The sequence below is a fragment of the Haliotis rubra genome, unplaced genomic scaffold (assembly GCF_003918875.1).
Source record: "Haliotis rubra isolate DU_JTF1 unplaced genomic scaffold, ASM391887v1 Scf367, whole genome shotgun sequence".
Classification (NCBI taxonomy): domain Eukaryota; kingdom Metazoa; phylum Mollusca; class Gastropoda; order Lepetellida; family Haliotidae; genus Haliotis; species Haliotis rubra.
The window spans coordinates 148,833-169,276 of record NW_025767043.1 but is presented as its reverse complement, the minus strand read 5'-3'; the positions used below and the strand labels follow the sequence as shown (position 1 = coordinate 169,276).

General features: G+C 37.4%; 1 protein-coding gene across 1 annotated transcript; it reads left to right on the top strand.

The window, feature by feature from the left end:
• Positions 1-3,633: 3,633 nt before the first annotated feature.
• LOC124285725 (glyceraldehyde-3-phosphate dehydrogenase 2-like) lies at positions 3,634-19,756 on the top strand. The gene is given in 11 exon segments (XM_046722003.1): positions 3,634-3,735; positions 8,867-8,927; positions 9,597-9,693; positions 10,323-10,366; positions 10,368-10,430; positions 11,687-11,777; positions 14,008-14,262; positions 15,743-15,837; positions 16,941-17,019; positions 17,982-18,163; positions 19,253-19,756. Coding segments are annotated over 10 exon segments (1,002 nt in total). The 5' UTR covers positions 3,634-3,735; positions 8,867-8,898; the 3' UTR covers positions 19,320-19,756.
• The last annotated feature ends 688 nt before the right edge of the window (positions 19,757-20,444 follow it).

Here is a 20,444-nt window from a genome sequence, read left to right as displayed (position 1 = left end):
GAGACTGTGTCATGGAATGTTCATAAGACAGACCGGTATTCTCTACTTATAGGGCCAAATGAAAAAAATGCTGTGGTTCCGATTACAGCTCTTTAAAATTTAGGGTAGGTAGGTAGGCAGGAATATGGGGTTTTTTTACATTTTATTTTAGAAGTAAAGTACAAACTAATAACACATTTATCAATGTGTAATTGTTTATTTAATCAAGATTGCTGCCATCAAGTCGACATTCTCTATCAGAATGACAGATGTTTGTAGGTGCTATGAAAAATTATGGTATCTGAACGCTTATTTTATTTACACCGCTTAAAAGAATAGGGTCGGCACCAGAATTCAAGGGTCGGTTGGGTAATCGGAACCATAACATTTTCTTTTTAGGTCTAATTTATATTTGGTGCTTTTGTGACACTTCCTAAATGTGATGTAGTTTCAAATGTTGGCACAACTAATTCATTCTCAGTTAAGTAAAGTCATTTCCTTTCTCAAAGCCACCAGTTATGTTTGACCCTTAGAGCCCAAGCCAGCCATGAAAGGCTCCATACAGTCAGCATTGACTGTACGAGAAAACTTGCATCTGAAATATTACTGGATATCATTTCAGCACCACACGGAAACATGGCAGATGAGGAAAGTCTTAGTCTTTGAGGTTTCCCTGCACACTCTCTTATCTTTTGTTTTCAAAATCAAAGTTAACTTTTGTTATTTTGACATTTGTAACATATGTTATACTTGGGATACGCTTTCTTTGTAAAATTCAAATTCTAGTACTTTTGGGGGTTGAACATGATTCATTCTAAACGAATACTGGAACTTTTACTTTACGAAGAAAGTGTTATCTCAAATACTCAATCTCAATACAACATATGTTACACCTGACCACTTTCTAAAAGGCACCTTGTATTTATTATCGGAATTGTACCTTTTTCTCATTTTGATTTCTTTGAGAACTATTTACAATAATAAATATAACAGATGAACTAGAATGAGTATATACCCAAATCGTTTTACATTGTTGATTTTTCGATAAAAAATGAATAAACTTATATATATTGTTAATGTGATGGTTGTTTTTTGTCTTTGAACAAGGATATTTATTGTTTATGTAATGAAGACAACTCAATAAAGTCGCTATGCGCTGCGATGTACAGTGTCAGCTATAACAGAGACTAGGTGTACACAATGTGTGACATTTGTTAACAATTATGAATATGTTTATATCAGAATGTGGGTCATTCTATGATAACATATACACCTATTTGGTAACAAAAACTAATGTTTAAGATTTGTGCTTGTCTGTCAGTCTAATTTGCTGACAGATTGTCAGTTTTGAAAAGTTGCTTGCCAGATGGTCAAGCCATTGTTGCATCCCTTTATTACCTAAAGATTCTTGTGTTAGTACAGAGTAAGTGTTAAATTAAGTGTAATGTAAAAAATAGTACTAGACACGGGCTTCAGGCTTGTGGCTGAAGTCACAAAAGCTGTAAACCTTCCTCTTCCACCTTGAAAGAAAATATTTTCCTGACAAATGAGACCAATTTCTTTAAACAATTATCAATTGCTATTTAGCTCTTTCAAGGGTAACCTCCCAAAACTTAGACAGCCATCTCTTAGACAGCTTAAAACAACATTTCTGGTTCAGTGCACAACTAATCCTCAAGCTGATACCTATTTCTTATAATGGCTCAGTCCGGTAGAATCAATTAGACAAGACGTTATGTTCATTCAGTATATTTATTATAAGTTCAACAGAGATAAAAAATAAATAGTACATAATAAATATGGTCTGTTGATCATGTCCATTCTTGGCATATTAAGTAGCATTCCACCTAAGAATCATGCAGAAGTGGATAAGTCCAAAATTTCATATTCACTTGAAATTTTGTCATTCCCTTTATTTGGCCTTGTAAAATTTCAAGTCACTCAGAAATGTTTCTGTTCTTAATATTTTTCATTAATTAGCCGTTAATTATAGTTCTACGAAATTGACCCAGAATCACATGTGAAAATGTACGAAAATAGTATTTTTCAGTTGACAATATTGTTTAAACCATTAATGCTGTCAGAATTCTTTTACTTTGTATTAAAAGAATACATGCAACTTTCACTTCAGTTATATTTTTGAAAAGTTGATGAGTACAGCTCCATAGCAGCGGTTGTCAAGGTAACGGGTATTCGAACCCATTGGTTGGTTGGTTGTTTGGTAAGTTGCTTAGTAAGTTTAGTTACTAAATTAAATAAATAATTAAACAAACGAATAGATATATAAATCTAAAAATATTATATACACTAACCCTACTCAGACAAACAACATTCGGCCATATATTGACTATAAAATATTCTCACTACTTATTTCAATCCGAAGATCACATACATGCATACATCATATATTCACAACAACATATTCACAAGGTGGGTACACACATGTACAGAGCAAAGGCAAGGAAGGATCTAAAATACAGACTAGAGTGAGGATACCATGGAATACAGATATTTACAAAATAGGACAATCATACATCTCCATGACATTTCATCTATGTCTTCAGTAACCGGTATTTCACCTCCAGAAAAGAGAGACAGCATTTCATCTTCTGGCAGTAATTCTATTTTTACAGATACATTGACATGAAAAAGATCTAAAAGTTTGGAAAAGAACTGATTCCTGTTGTACATATAATGTTCACAATGTAGAATTATTTAGCAGTCATAGTCATTACATTTTGAAAATTTTGCGGTTAATGAAAGTGCATTATAAATATGTGCAAATAAAGGGGTTGATTTTATTTTATTTTAAGGGTGTTGGGGAGGGGTGTAGGTTAGCTAAAATGCATAGCGTTCACTAACATGAAGGCTATGTATCTTCAATCTTAGATTGGTGACCGCCTCCGTGGTGTAGTGGTTAGAGCGTCCGCCCAGAGAGCGGAAGGTCACGGGTTCGATCCCCGACCGCGTCATACCAAAATACGTTAAAAATATGGTTCTTGTTCGTCCCTGCCTGGCGCACGGCATTAATGGGTACAACAAGGACTGGTCGGCTCGGACTGAGAGGGGTATTCATGCTTCACTTCGGCATGGTATCTCAGTGGGCTAGCACTATAAAACCAGCTTAAGTCTGGGCTAGTACAAGCAGCCGCACATGCACATACACACGCATGCACGTCGTCAAATGACGTGCATAAATAGCGAAATATTCTCAAGCACGACGTAAAACCCAATTTCACCTCACCTCACCTCTTAGTCTTAGCTTGGTGTGGGTGGGTGGGTGAAAACTGACATATCTGATTTTGTACACTAGCATTACACTGTTTCGTATATCCCTTTCCACAGATAGTTTAAGTCCGTCTGCAAAGACTACAGGGTATAGACGAATTGTACTACTAAACATTTACTTGGGCCCCAAATATGTATCTTTAGAAAGGGTTGCTGGTAACATCATCACCTGATATATTAATGAGACGAAACAAGTGCCCACCTTCTAGAACCGATGCATAATACTTTCATATTTGGTTTCATCTGCTGGCGTACTGTACATCTGGTAAGCAGACAGACACTGACATTCATTGTACAGCACGCTGCTCGCCCCTGTCGTTTGCTCATATTTGGCATGTCATAACCTCTGAACTCCATCAAAGAGACGAGCAGACGACAGGTGCGTGCGCATACGCAAGGTCATACAAATATTGCTTCCGGACTTGCGCATTTATTCCGGCCTTCTTCACCGACACCAAAACCAGACAGGTAGCGTGCTCATTTCTTTCTACATAATAACTTGTTAATTTCAGTAATCTAGTTCATATCTTAACCTTCGCCTTATGCCCTTTTTTCATTCTATTTCACAATGCATAAACTAACATCTCTTGGAAACTTCACGGAACAATGGCAAGCATCGATGACACCAGACAACAATCCGTCGATATTTTTTGCATTACGTATGGTCATTGCTGAAAAGCATTGTGGCAGAACCGGTCTTTGTGTATTATATGTTGTTAAGGTGTATGGCACTGCCTACCCTGCGGTCGTTTGGTGTAAGTGTCCTTGAAGGCAGACCGGCTTGTCAAGGACGAATGTAAAATGACATTGACCTTGGGGAAGTTCATCATTTGTGCAGACGGTAGAGCACCCGTCCTCTCACTCATGGTTAATAATGACGTGTATACTCGCACGTTCACAATTAGTCGGTCTCAGTCCCAGAACCATATTCTTTCCCTTTCTTTCAGTCAGTAATATTAAACGAAGGCAGTATTGCCCACCACACTGGAGCTCCATCTCAATTTCAATGTAGCTGCTTCTGTCAAAAATGTGTATTTTCATTGAGCTGGCGCTCGTCCAGTTCACTATTTGACAGTAACCTGTTTGATTTCGCTTCACCCATGTTATTTGCGTGTCAGGTGCATTCCATGAAGGTTTCCTGTCATCCTGGTGATGTTATTTTGGGGGATTGATTACCCATTTTATCTGGTCATTCTGAAAAAGTAATTCCTAACATGAGACAGGATGTAGACATTCATTAAATATCCGTTTATCAGTGGTTATGTTTGATTTCCGTTTTTGCCTGTTTGCGATAGAATTTTGATGTACGCATAAGTTTCCATTTCTTTGTAAAGGGCGCCGAATGTTACATTTTTCATCTCATAGCCACCCAGTAACTCATTTTACTAGTTTAGTTATCTAAGTTGCCTTCACTGTCGTCCCAGTGAAAAAATATATAAATCCAGTGTGGCAATGCAAGATAAGATTAGCATAGTGTTGTGTTACTGTTAGGATCATTCAGTGTGAAACGGTATTAACAGAAGTGTTCCTAGTAAATGCAACTACCCTCAAAATTTGTGTGTTGTTAAGTTTTGTATATGATGAAGACAGGCTAAGAATGGACAACAATATACAATTTCTTGAATAATAACATGCCCATGTAAACATGACCTTGATATGTTGATGGGTCAACCTTCAGGTCACCTTTATCATGTTTATACACTTGTCAACAAGGTCAGGTCATGGGAATAGTTGTAAATCAAAGATCTAACTCAGATTCTTGTACGTAACCTCGACAACAGCCTTTTCACTTCCTTGTGAGGGTTGTTTGCCATAATATCAACACCTGGCTGTCATTGTGATCCCAGTCCAGATTTGCTGGTATGTAATGTTTTCATTTCAGAATGGTTGATTAATGGTTTGATTTTTAACACTGGTCCGTAGCAGTGATAAGCACATGGTGGACATGCTGAATACACACGAGCATGTATCTCTAATTTCAGATCGGTAGACTTTATGGCCCTCATATAATATTCCTTTTTTAAAAATTCATGAAATATCAGTTCTAGTTATCATGGGTAATAAATTGTATTCATGAAAGTTTATCTTCAATTCACTGAATCACAAAAGCCCAAGTAATCATAATGGACAAGATGTTGCAGTTCAAATATTTATCAAGTACTTGCATGATCAGTGGTTTTGGTGTAGTGTCTCCATGTTCAGTTTTCCTTGGGTTAATTGTCATTGAAAGTAACATGGAAGGTTCATTAGTCACCATGGTTACGGATTCTGGTAATGTGATATACATGAAATTACTTTTACAATTATGTTGAACTTGGTGATATCAAGTAAATTGGGTTTTCTGTTGGTGCCTGTTGATTTTGAGTGTTGTGTTAAATCATAAAGAGTTTTCAAAGGTAAGCTTAAAAGTTGGAACAGTCCTTGTCAGATAATTTCCATATCAAGTTATTTGACAAACTAGAGCCTTTTCAAATTTTTATCTAGGAATACTTCACAGGGTTCGCACACGTTCAATGAAAAGTACTTGAATTTGACTATGTTCGATGAAAACAGAAAGTACTTGAATTTGACTACGTTCGATGAAAAGTAATTGAATTTAACTACGTTCGATGAAAAGTACTTGAATTTGACTACGTTCAATGAAAAGTACTTGAATTTTACTACTTTCGATTCAAAGTACTTGAATTTAACTACTTTCGATGATAAGTACTTGAATTTGAAAATTTACCACAAAGTACTTGAAAAGTACTGGATTTGTTAATGTGTCCTTGAAAAGTGCTTGAAATTTCATTAAAATATTTGTTGTGGTTCCACTGACAATCAATCGATCGTTTTGATTAAATTGCGTCTATTTCCTGGTTCCTTACATATGTTTCTTTAAATTTAGAGATATTTTTAATTTTAACTTTGCCATCAATGCAATCATGTTAAACTATACACTGAATCATATTTTTCCATGTTGGGTTTGTTGTTGGTTAAGTACAAGTCTATCTACAGAGTTGTAACATCAGTTGTAATTATGACACCAGAAATTAAGAATTTTTTCATCCCAGTTTGAAGGTGGTACTGGCACATTAGGGAGTGAATATCTGCCTCCAACAGAGCTACAGATAATTTTTGGGGTCATTGAGTTATGTACTCGCTTGTGTTCATCTCAATTGAATATCCTAATGTTCCTTTGAGTAACCAAATAAATTGTGTCCACCTCACACAAGTAATATAAAGTTTAAATGTTGGTTTACTGGTTTGTTGTTTATTTAAAACCATAAGAAAGACTGCAAGTTGCCAAGTTCATGTGCTGAAATAGAACCTCTCAATCTACCTCAGTGATTATATAGATCCACAAGTTAAGATTTGTCGTTTTAGTGTGTACGCATGCAAGATCAAATTTATTGAGTATTTACAAAAATTTATGCGTATGCAACAGACTTAATAGGAATTGAGTTTTCACATAAATATTTGCATAATTTACGCAGATACGCAGTTTATCTGTACCTCTGCTCCAAGCTTGACTTGATAAGATGACTGCTCTTTTGATCATGTGGATCTCTAAATGCATTGCCTTGATATTTCAGAGTGTCTGTTATTAAATTAACACTGAAATAAGATTGTATAAATATTGCTACAGCCTCTGTGCTTGAGCAGTTATGATGTAAAAAATATGGTTGGAAATCAATTGAAGCATGCCACATGTTGCCACCTGGCTTCGTTCCTAAGACCCCAAAGTGTGCTACTGCATGTTGCGGGAATAAAAATGGGAGCTGTTGTGTCTGCAGGTTGACAAAGTCCTGTGACCTACTTGACTGTTATAGGTTTGCAGCATGCTTCCTGAAGATCAGCTTTCACAGATTTTGTTGCATTTCATTAGTTCCGATAATGATATTGCCTCATAACATTGCTCTAATGCCCTGTACAGATTATATAATACTCCTTGCAAAATTAGCTCATCGGAAGCAAATGTATTAGTCATGTATTACTGTAACATATGGTAAATTCCTTAAAAGTAATAAAACATAGCTTTGTGAATCAGTAGAATGTCAGAGAATATCTGATGCATGTTATGTGTGGAAACTGTATAGTTATGCTATTTATCATGTTTATGGTAATTCAAACAGGAACATGCATTATTGATTGTTTGACATGTTTGACTGAAATACTTCCAGTAAACCATGCTGGTAATGTATGATTGTTTTATACTTTTAAAACTTTATTGTGTTTGGTAGGTTTGTCAAACCAGTAGGGCTGCAACGAATACACATGTGGCGAATATGATGCGTATCATGAATTTTGGGTAACGAATACGAATGATTATTCACGAATATAATATTGTAGTTGATTGATGCACTTTATGGAACGTCCATGTTGACAGTTTTGATTTGTCATAGCAATAACCAGTGATCTCATGACACTCAAATTTGGTATGTAATAGTTATAGTCGACAGTACCATGTGCAGTCTTGGCCAACTAACATGACTTGCACTACTGCAATGCTAGTACATGTTCCATTCTTGCATATCTCACTTTGGAAAGGGCATAAGGGTTCAAGTAAAACATGCTCCCTTAAAAAAATCGTAAATATTCGTTAATATTCGGTTCTGGTGACCACGAATAACGAATTGAATTCATGAAGGGCTACGGTTCAATTCAGCGAATATGTGAGTGAATCGTTACAGCCTTACAAACCAGTGAAGTAATAATCGATTTTAATTACTATAGCTGTTACAATTCATGTCAGTATTCTGTGAATCAAATTGTATCCCATCATGAATTCAGGTTGTTACTGGTCATTAGAATCAAATATTCACAGTGTTTTTTCACTTGGCCTCATCTGTTACTTAGCAAAGGGAGCTGGAAAAAATATAAGCCAAGCAGTAGCACAGCTTATGGTGCTGTGCCATAGACCCTTACAGTTCTACAACCCAAATATTAAGCTATAACTTATATAAGTGGCAATAACACTATACAGTTTTGTTCTGTGTCAAATAATTAATGTGAAATTGTAACTTTCACTGAATATAATACATAATACATTAGTTTTATTGTATTTGTGATATAGATATTAATATTCATTACCCTGTCTGTAGTATATATCATATTCGTCTCGTGTACTCGTTGCAGCACTAAATTGTTCACCCCTACCATGAAGTGTGAGCATGATAATCAGCATAAAACATAATCATGGTAATTAGCTTGACTGAAAAAGAGCTGTTATTCCTGAGTTGGTGAGAAACCTGCCAATTTGGAGCTGTTTCTGATGAAATATATATTAAATTAAATTTTTGGTGAAAAGGGTGTTGTGAAATATTTTCATTAAGTAGTAAGTAATGATATATGTAGACACAAATAAGCCAGAACGCTTTCTGTAGTAGTAGCACAGATAATTCGGTTTGCATTTCGTAGAGGTGTGACAGTATACAAGGGTACTTTGGTTAAAGCTTAAAAGCCACATGGTACATGTCTAAAACACTGCCTTTTCAGTCTTTGTTTCTTTCTTGCTTTCTTTTTCTGATTATCAATCAACAGCCTGAATATTATAAATCATATTACTGATATATAATGATGTCTGCCATTTGTTTGAAACTGTTTTTATCTATTACAGAATCTTAAATACATTCATCCCAAAAACAAACGATGGGAGTACCAAAGGTTGGAATCAACGGGTAAGATTATGCTACCTCTATCTCAGGCCCTACAAAATTTACCATTTTACCTTTGTTTTATTTGTAAAACTGTTTACTTCATCCAATTTCATAATGTTATTGATTACTAACATTGAATCAGCTGTTATGGGTAACAGTGGTTACAGCTATTAAGCAGCTGGTAAACCTGCTGGTTTTTATTTGATTCTGAATGTAAAACGAACCCCAACCCTTAAGATTATTAGCTATTTTCATGATTACATTAATCAACAGGTAAATCAGCCTGATGGATGTTTATCTTTTTTATCAAGAGAAAGCTTACCAGGGTGAAATACTGATGACCGGGTTAAAATAAGATCTCACTGATATACACACTTAAATATGATAATATTTTTTAATCAGTATGATCAGTATCTGACAAATCTTTTTAGGCTTAAAAAAATGTTGTAATTCTCATTACACGACTGACCCTTGAGTTCAGGTGCCAACCCTTTTTTGTTAAGTGGTATGAATAATATAAGCTTTCAGGCACCGACAGACATCGGTCATTCTGATAGAGAAAGTCAACATGATGGCCGCAAGCTTGATTGAAAAAACAATTACACTATTCTCAATCACAATTTTGTGGATGCCTTGTGCCACACTGTTCAGTTTACATTTCTGTTATGTCTGTGCCCTTATATTTTTCAGATTTGGTCGTATTGGTCGTCTTGTTCTACGGGCATGCATTGATGCTAAAGTACCCGTTGTTGCAGTGAACGACCCTTTCATCTCTCTTGAATATATGGTAATATATGAAACAAATATACAGATAAACATTTCAGATTTAATATTTCTTATAATTGAAATTGATATTAACACATGTAAACTTTATAAACAGCAAACAAGTGTGACATGTCACATATAACAACTTCAGTGAAAGTCATTGTGAAATACAGTCGGACACTGGAGCCGTCAGGTTGTAGCCTTCCATTAAACTGTCGGCAAATCTGCCGGATTTGTCCGAGGGTCCGACACTATTCGTAAACACTGCTTTTGGCCTTGAACATTTGCCGAAACACCAATAGTCATGGTAACTGAAAGCATTCAGGGCATTCAGAGTTGGATTAAGAATCAACTTGCATATTTTTTTCATGTTACAAATTTTCTGCCTAATCAGTGCCCTCCAACAAATGAAGACACTAGGGTAGCATTTGCATGTTACACAAGACCCAGGGGTTGTTACCCCACATGGGCACAGTGTGTAATGCCCATTTCTGCTGTTCCCTGCCATGATATATGTTTCCTTTCAACAAATTAAGCATATTCGAAGTAAATATGTTGACACTTTGTGCTTTGATTATAAGATGATGATTTGTCAATATCATAGTAACAAACAATACTCATATTTGCTATTTAATTTGTTTTGTCATGTAGGTGTACATGTTCAGATATGACTCAACTCATGGACGTTTCAAGGGGGGAGGTGTCAATGCGTGACGGCAAACTGATTGTCGATGGAAGTGCCATTGATGTTTACTGCAAGTACGAAAACAGAAAAACTTTTTAACTTCCAATAATCATTTTAAAGTTGTTGCATCATTAACTAGTACTTGAACGTGAATAATCAGCAATGTTTTTGCACTATTCAAAATCACTAACACTACGTCAACACTTACCTTGTTGGATGTGCACTCCGTACATTTAATGTGCAACAGCTACCTGTTTTAATATGATACATGTATATGCAAAGTCAACACTCAGATGATATTGATGCGGTCAGTTTGATATTGATGTTGTGACAGTCATTGTCAGCATGGTGAAAGGTGTAAAAAAAGTATACTTGAAAACATGGACAGAAATATGACTTCCTAATCTCAATATGTTTGTATTCCCTGGTTACCAGACAGCCCATTTGAATCCATTAGCATCAGGTTGATATTTTTGGGGCTTTTCATAAATCTTACACATTGCTTGTGTATATATCATGTTAAAGTAACAAAAGGTTTGTTATCACCTTCCATGTTGGGGGCGTGGTGGGCAAGCTGGCTAAGGTGCCAGGCTAGTGATCCATTGAGCATGAGGTGCCGAGATCGAGCCCACCTGTGACCAGGTATAAAATCCTTGGAGTCAACTTTGTGTGGAGACTCTTTCAGTGTTGTCACAACCCCTAGTGTACAGTACACAACCCAGTGTACTTAAAAGAACCCACAAATGCGTTGGTATATGACCAGATTGTGGTCACATGAATACTTGCAAACTGCTAGTTGCGGGTACAGCAACGTGCAGTAAACTTGGACAAAGTACTTTGACTGTGTCCCAGTCCTCCCGGCTGTGAATGGGTACCTCATAAGGATGTGAAAACCGTAATAACTCGGTGCGCCTTGTGGCAGCAAGAGTTGTATGCTCCCCAGGGAGCTGAGATTGATAATAAAATGTGCCATTGAGATTGACATGCCATGATCAAGGGAAAAAATACCAGCACCTTGAGCATGCACTATTGCGTGGATATGTACGCTATATAAATATCCAATAATAATAATTGTACCCACACCATGAACTCCAGAAGCTTGTTTTGTGTGTTTCAGTTTATGAAAAGAAGGACAAATTACAAATTTGATAATGATAACATTAGCGTAACAACATAGAAATTTTCGACTATGGCAGGCAGATAGATTTTTAAGTGGTAGCAATGATACAGCAAACATCTATATTTAGGTCAGCTGTTTTACAACATTTTTTTAGTCAGAAGCCATTGCTGCCTCATTTGTTCATGTAAACACACGCTTCGTATCTTGTAGGCGTGACCCTGCAGAGATCCCATGGGGCGACAGTGGAGCAGAGTATGTAGTGGAGTCCACTGGAGTGTTCACTGCAAAGGAGAAGGCTTCTATAAGTAGCATCCCCTGGCGGTGCCAGGATGTGCTGATCATGATGCATATACCAGTTTTGCCCTGATTGTGGTATTGACCTTTCAGTGTGGTGCTCAAGCACTTTACAACTTTTGTGAATTATTGTTCTGTATGAAAAAAGAAATGTGATCTTTGTATTTGTGAGATTCTGCTTGCTTTTCGACTGTGATGTGGGGTCCTGGTGATTTTGAGTTTGGTCTGGCATATTCATTTGGTACACAGATGAATGCCTATGTATTGAAATATTTTTCCTTGTTGCCATCTGTCGTATTCAATGCTGGCAATTAATTCAAATTGTGTTAGAACAGCTGACAGATACACAAAATGAAGGGATGTTGCAGTTGTGTATCAATCAATCATCATTGATCACTGCGTATGTTTGAAGTTCTTTACCGATCTGGAAATAATTTTTTCAAAAGTTTAGGAATAACGGGAAAACTTTTAATAAGGTCAACCATGCTGGATCAGCAAGGGAAACCAGAGTAACCTCCCTTCATTCATACAGTGATACATTCATACAATAGTTCATCATTTGACACACAGATTTTGAATACAGTTAGTGTCTAACTATGAATGCAGGAATTGCAAAATAATGGATCAAGTGTATGATCTAGACGCGTCTCTGCTAAAAACCTTTGAGTACAAGCCAAAACATGTCTCTCAGCTTAATTTGAGTAGAATTAAACGGATTACTGTCAGCTTAATGTCTACACTGAACAGAAATTTTCTAGCCTTGTGCTTCAAAGTAGTAGCTGAAATTGCTGACTATGAAGCACTACAAGTAGTGCTGTGTATTGGCAAATAAAATGTATTGCAATATATTCAATCCAGGTACACGTATTGTGATATATTGGGAGCTTTGACAGCTCTGACACGAAGTGTACATATCAGTCCTATTTTCTACATTATAAGTCCCTAGAATAGGTTATGATTCTGATAACAGCAATCTAAAAATTAGGTTGCATAATCAGGGATTCTATTTTCTTTTTTATACAATTTATTGTATTACAGTACCTCGTTTTGTCATTGAATAATGGAGGCAAACATTTGTTGTACATTTTAATTTAAACCATGAAGATTATCACAAAAACTTCAAACATGTTCTTTACCCAATATACCGGTTCTTAGAATTTTTTTGCAGTATTTCAAAAGTGTATTGCGGTATACCGCTAATACTTGGCAGTCCTAAGAAGAAGAGCAGTTCATGGTATCAGTTTAGGTAGTATTGTAGTCAGTGTTTCCCTTATCCGGTATATACTACCGGTACATGGTAAAAATGTCCGGTAATTTCAAAGGCTGTTGGTCATCGTGTCCAGGAAATATTTAAATCAATTTTCTAATTACCCCTCTCAATTTTTTTTCTTCTCGAAAAAGGTTACGTTTTCACAATGACATCGAGGTGTTGTCAAATAAATAATATTAGTTTTATATATAACCCCAGGTTAAAAATAGCAGCATTGACGCATTACGATACACTCTACATTTCTGATTGGTTGTTCGAGTGCAAGGTTTCGTGCACGATGAAAAGCGTGATCACATGACCGATACATTTACAGCCGTAAAAATGACACATGGTACTCAATTTTGCTGTCTTAAGATAAAATGGGATGCGTGATGTCTGCGTCTTTTGAAATGAAAGGGCAGACATATTGTTTGAAAATACTCATTCATGGTCTCGTATAAAAGATGTGTCATTTTGTTACAGAAAAAGTTTTAACCATAATGATAGCAGTATAACACACACAATATGAACAATTACTCAGGTACAGTCAAACCCCGTTGTGTCAAGACCAAGGAAACAATTCGGCTTATCAGAGTATTCGACACATCCTTCAGCATAGAAATAATGATAAATATAAGGAAATCTGCACGGACAGAAAGATAAGTTCGACACAACCGAGAATTCATTTCAACTGAGTTCTAAGCATTGGGGTTCGACAGTACATTATCCTGTGTACTCCACAGAGGGCTGAAAACGAAAATCACAAGATGTCAGATTATTGTTAACTGTAACAAAAGTTTAGAGATGTGAGCTGTATTTTGTTTTGTTGTATCATTAATTATACTTAAATGATGTATTTAGTGTTTGAAAATATTTCCTACTTATTCAGTATTATCATACAACTTCAAGTTTTCAGGTACTCAATGTGTGTTCTAATTTGTATGCTCTGTTTTATAAACCAAGAGTATGTATGTTTTTGTTTGTCCAGGCCCACTTCAAGGGTGGAGCCAAGAAGATCATCATTTCCGCCCCATCCGCTGATGCTCCAATGTTTGTGATGGGAGTGAACCACACTAAGTACACATCCGATCTGGACATTGTCAGCAACGCCTCCTGCACAACCAATTGTCTTGCTCCCCTCGCAAAGGTCATCAACGACAACTTCGGTATTGTTGAGGGTCTCATGACAACAGTGCATGCTTACACTGCTACACAGAAGACAGTGGATGGACCCAGTTCAAAGGTACTGTCAGTATGGATGATTACTACTGCTTCAAAAGTTGTCTGACCAGAACACTTAGGCCTTAAAAAAAAATGTTGAGGGTCTGATTACCCGACTGGCCCTTGACGTCTGGTGCCGACCCTAATGTATTTAAGCGGAATGAATAATATACGCTTTCAGATACCATTGTTTTTTCTCGGCACCAACAGATATCGGTCATTCTGATAGTCGATATGATGGCCGCAAGCTTGATTGAATACATAATACATTGATTAGTGTGTTATTAGTTTGTACTTTACTTCTTTAAAAAACAAAATTCCTACCTACCCGAAATTTTTAAGAGGTGTAATTGGAACCACATTTTTTTTATATGGCCTTAGTTTAGTTTTAATCCCAGTGTTTGTGTACACGATCTTAATCTTTACACAGACTACTTTTCTACTGTATTGACCCGTGAAGATCCGGGGTAGAATAGGTCTTCAGCAACCCATTCTTGTCATAAAAGGCGACTGCTTGTCGTAAAAGGCGACTGCTTGTCGTAAAAGGCGACTAACGGGATCGGGTCGGGTGGTCAGGCTCGCTGACTTGGTTGACACATGTCATCGGTTCCCAATTGCACAGATCGATGCTCATGCTGTTGATCACTGGATTGTCTGGTCCAGACTCAATTATTTACAGACCGCCGCCATATAGCTGGAATATTGCTGAGTGCGGCGTAAAACTCAACTCACTCACTCACTTTTCTACTGTATTAAATAATACTGAATCTTTGAATAACACATTAGCCATTTCCATGAAGTGCATATGAATATTATGACTTTTATATGTTTCTAACGCTAGGACGTATTTGGTTGAAGGTTTCTCAAAATCTGAAATGATGTTTTCTTAGAATATTTGGTGTTTAGAAGTCTGAGAGTCAGTTGTTTGCCAGTAGTTCATTATTTCCAGGCTTCTATTACCTGTGATTCAGGGGTGTTGGGGTTGCCTAGTGGTTAAAGTGTTCACTCATCATACCAAAGGCCTAGGTTCTATTGTCCATGTGTGAAACCCATTTATGGCGCTCCCTCGCCGTAATATTGCTGTAAGCAGCCTAAAACTCATTCACTATGATGGAGTATAACTGTATATCATCAAGTGTCTTACAACAGCTTTCCAAATAATTAAACTACCAGAGACCTGGTTCAAGGTTGATTCATATGTTCACATGACCCAGTATGCTGTTAGAATGGTTACAATAATTCAGTTTCTGAAATAAAGTCCTGTTTGTCTACTTCAAAAACACATGCAGTATCATTATTGAAAACTATATTGATGGTGACATTTTATCCTAGGACTGGGGGTGGTGGGGTAGCCTAATGGTTTAATCGTCCATTCGTCACACTCTCACTCACTCACTCACTCACTCACTCACTCACTCACTCACTCACTCACTCACTCACTCACTCACTCACTCACTCACTCACTCACTCACTCACTCACTCACTCACTCTCTCTATCCTAGGACTGGCGCGGAGGCCGTGGTGCAGCCCAGAACATCATCCCCTCATCAACTGGTGCTGCCAAGGCTGTTGGCAAAGTGATCCCAGAGCTCCAAGGGTAAATACTTCAGTGTCACATTGTGGGTTGATCAGAACAATTGTTCCTCTCAGTTATCACCTCTCTGAATTGTGTTGTGGGTATCAAGGGGAAGTGTTTACTTGTGATGATTCACAATCACAGCAGTAGCTGTCCATGGCAAGACAGCATCATTAGTTCACATTTGCCCCCAGGTACACTAAAAATACATTGATGTAATTTAATAAAATGGGTTTTAAATGGTACCTCAGCTATTTGCTCGATAATCGCAATAGAGCATGTTCTGGACCAAATGCAGTCAGTGTTAGTCCTGAAAATGGGGATGGTACAGGTCCTCATTAGTACTTCTTCCTAGAACTAAACCAATAAATATTGAAGTAGTTAGTATCCTTTATGTGTTTTGCAGTAGTACTGGATTATCACAACAGTGGAAATGATTGTCACTCTAGAAATAATTACAGTATTTCCATTCTTTGGTATATACAAGTACAAAGTTTATCCAGTAATTTCAAAGGCACTAGATCATTGTGTCCCGGCAAATTTTAAAATCAGTTTTCTAATGAAATCTGTTGATTTTATTTCTCCTTATAAAAAAAAAAACGTTTTCACAGTGACATAGTGGTGTTGTCAAATAAAAAAAATAGCAGTTTTGGAAAACCCCAGGCTAAAAATAGCGGCATTGATGCCTTGCTATTCCCTCTACATTTCTGAAGGTTGTTAAGGTGAAAGGTGACAATGCGCACAATGAAAAGCGTGATCACTTGACCGGTAAAATTTACAAATGACCAGTATTTGAAATGCTAGCCAGTCACAATGTCCAGCTGTTAAAAAATACCAGCAGAAACACTGTTAATTGTTCTTTGCATGTCTGGGGCGGTGGGGTAGCCTAATGGTTAAAGCGTTGGCTCGTCACGCCGAAGACCCGGGTTCGATTCCCCACATGGGTACAATGTGTGAAGCCCATTTCTGGTGTCCCCCGCCGTGATGTTGCTGGAATATTGCTAAAAGCGGCGTAAAACCAAACTCAGTCAGTCAGTCAGTCTTTGCATGTCTTGTTTTATCCTGGTACTCGTTGGAACCATTTAATATGTGTGGAAAGTAATATGTTTTACATTTTCTTCCAGCAAGTTGACCGGAATGGCTTTCCGTGTCCCAGTTCCTGATGTATCAGTTGTTGATCTCACAGTCAGACTGGAGAAGGGGGTAAGTATTCGAAACACTGTCTGGAAGTGATTTTAGAATGATCCACACTACCTTGTGATTTCCCATGTAATAGTATGTGTGTCTTGCAGTAGACTAACGCTTAGGTCCTGAATATAATATTGATAGTAACAAATAAACCCATTTAAACTGAAAAGGGGCCTCAGTGAGTAGGGAAATCTAGGCTTGCTTCATTTAGGGTTTTATCATTGCATGCAGGGCTAGGCAGTAGGGAAAATAATGCAGTTCAGGTACTGTGAGACAGACTTGTCTTGCACTAACAGTCTGTGATACGTTGTAATATATGTCTGTCTTCATGAAGGTGCACTAATGAATGGGAAAGCTCACAAATTCTTTTCCGGAGAACGGAAGGTCGCAGGTTCGATCCCCGACCACGTCATACCAAAAGACGTTAAAATATGGTACTTGTTGGTCCCTGCCTGGCTCTCGGCATTAATGGGTACAACAAGTTCTGGTCGGCTCGGAGTCAGTATAATGTGTCTGAGTGGGGTATTCTTGCTTCACTGCGCATGGTATCTCAGTGGTCTAGCACTATAAAACCAGCTTCAGTCTGGGCTAGTACAAGCAGCTGCACGTAGACATACACACGCATGCACGTCGTCATATGAGCGAAATATTCTCCAGCGCGACGTTAAATCCAATTTCACCTCACCTCACAAATTCTTTTCAAGCATGGATTTTCTGCCATTATGACTCATCTGGAAGGAAGCAAGCATTATCTATTGCAGTCCCAATGCTCAACCAACAATTATTTGAGTACCAACATCTGAACTTCAATGAGTAGTTATGATCAGAGCAAAAATGTAAAATTCTCCACAGCCAGGAAAATGTTCATGCAGTAAACGCAACTATAGTTTGTGAAGTTCTGGCCAGTATTAGTGTGGTGACCAGTTTGAATAACCATAACACATTTCCACGAATTTAGTATGTTTTGTCTGTTTTAGGCATCTTATGAAAAGATCAAGGAGGTTGTCAAGAATGCCTCTGAGAATGAGATGAAGGGAATCCTTGGATACACCGATGAAGATGTTGTATCACAGGACTTCCTTGGTGATGCCAGAAGCAGTATCTTTGATGCTAAGGCTGGCATTGCTCTTACCGATAACTTTGTGAAACTTGTTTCATGGTAAGACTTATTCTGTTAATCACTTGGTCAAGTTTTGATAAATATACTGGACAAAAATAGTTAGGGATGTATGCAGGGCTCCAGATAAGTGTCGTATCGGCATATGTACGGAAAAAAATATATGCAAGATACGGTAGGAAATAGTTTAGAAAGCGTAGCAGATAGGCACAAAAGCAATGGTGTACGGTCTTATAATCATTTACAGACATATTTATCTGAAAAAGTATTGTTTAATTGTTTATTGACCTGTTTACACAGAGTAGCAATGTTGTGGTGCATATATGAAACGAAACACAAGATTACTGATACGCCATTAATTTCCATTCAGTACTCTAAATGTACTCTTAAGGTTTTCCAGTACTCCTATATTGAATAAATAACGAGTACGTACTCCTGATCATGAAAAAGTATCTGGAGCCCTGGTATGTAAATTTTGAAGTTATGAATATTGATCTGTTTATTCATTGACACACTGACAAAATATCAATCACAAAAATACCAATATCCCTAACTTATTTTGTCCAGTATATGATTGTGTGGATCTGTTTTCATAGTTTAAGACTTTGGTTTGCATGGTCCAGACTTAAGGGTAAAGCAGCATGCACAACAAAATCTTCCATTGTGGGAACTGAAATTATGTTGGCTCTTTTCTCTCATTCAGCCACCACAGCTTCTACTGGGAAAGGGGCGGTGGGGTAGCCTAGTGGTTAAAGCATTCGCTCGTCACGCTGAAGGCCCGGGTTCAATTCCCACATGGGTACAACGTGTGAAACCCATTTCTGGTGTCCCCTGCTGTGATATTGCTGGAATATTGCTAAAAGCGGCGTAAAACACAACTCACTTACTCTAATGGAAAATATAAATTTGGCTGTCTGTTCCACTTAGGCTTTAAGTAGAAGCCATGATGGCTGAGTGGGTTAGATGGCTGACTTTGTATGCTGGCAATTAGGTGCGTGACTGAGAGAATTGGTTCGAATCCTGAATGGGACTCAAATGTACAAGAATCTGGCCTTTACTGAGAAATAATACGTATTGCATTTGACTAATTCCTAATGGCATTGTGCATTCATGCATTTTTCTTCTTTTCAGGTATGACAATGAGTACGGCTACTCCAACCGTGTAGTCCAGCTGATACAGTACATGTCGAGCCAATAAACACAAAGAACATTAACATGTTTAAGTATTAGCAACCAAAACTGTTTTGCTGAATACTTCAAAACTGGTAACTTGCCTCTCTTACAGTTGTCCTACCAGTGGCTCAATGTACATGTGTGTGTTGAAGTTTATTCAACCAAAAGAAAGTATCTTGCAGGGTAAAAAATGAGTCCCTTAAAAAAACATCACTTCAACACACAGTTGTTAGTTTGATAATGTTAACCCTTCATATAAATCTCTTCAGAGCTAAAGAGTGGTGCTTAAGATCTGAGATTGTGACGGTATCGCTCCAAAGAACTTGGTGTGCCATAAAAACTGTGGAGAATACAAGTGCTAGTTTATACAGGAGTTTTCCTTTTGTTTTTCCTTTGATGTATAAGCAGTGAGTTCATACCTGTACTACTAATGGTCTCTGTAATAAAAGATGTCCTTGTTGGCCCAAGTGTTGTGATGGTTACAACTAACTTTCAGGTGACCACAACTGTACACTGGTTCAATTACCATCAAGTGGCGCATGCACTGCTGGGCAATGATGGGTGATTGGCAGTGGGTTTGATTTGGTGGTTGTTTATCGCCATGTTCAGCAATATTTCAGGCATATGGTGGCGGTCTGTAAATAATCAAGTCCAGACAATGCTATTTGGATACGATGACATTTGGCCACTAAGTCAGCAAACCTGACCACCTGATCCCATTAGTCACCTCTTACGACAAGCGTGGGTTGCTGAATATGAAGACAAATTCTAACCCGGATCTTCACGGGTGACTGTCAGTGGGGCGTATCTAGGTATTGTAGATTTCTAGCCTCACTTTCACAAATTGACTTTAGTACTAGGAGTGAGTGTCGTAAGTCGATTACAGTATTGACTGGAACATAAACCCCAGCACTGTCTAGTGTTTTTAAATAGGGCTGGCTAAAAAAGATTGATAATCAGAAATATTGTTTGGAATTATTATCAATGTTGATTTATATGAATATATCACACCACTCACCAGTGATAAGGAATGTAATGATTTCTGTCAGACTTCTTTGGCATTTTGTCCAAAGCTACTTCTACGATATTCATTGATAATCAATCGGTATTTAGTGTATTAGAAAACAATTATTGATCTCTTTGACCTGTA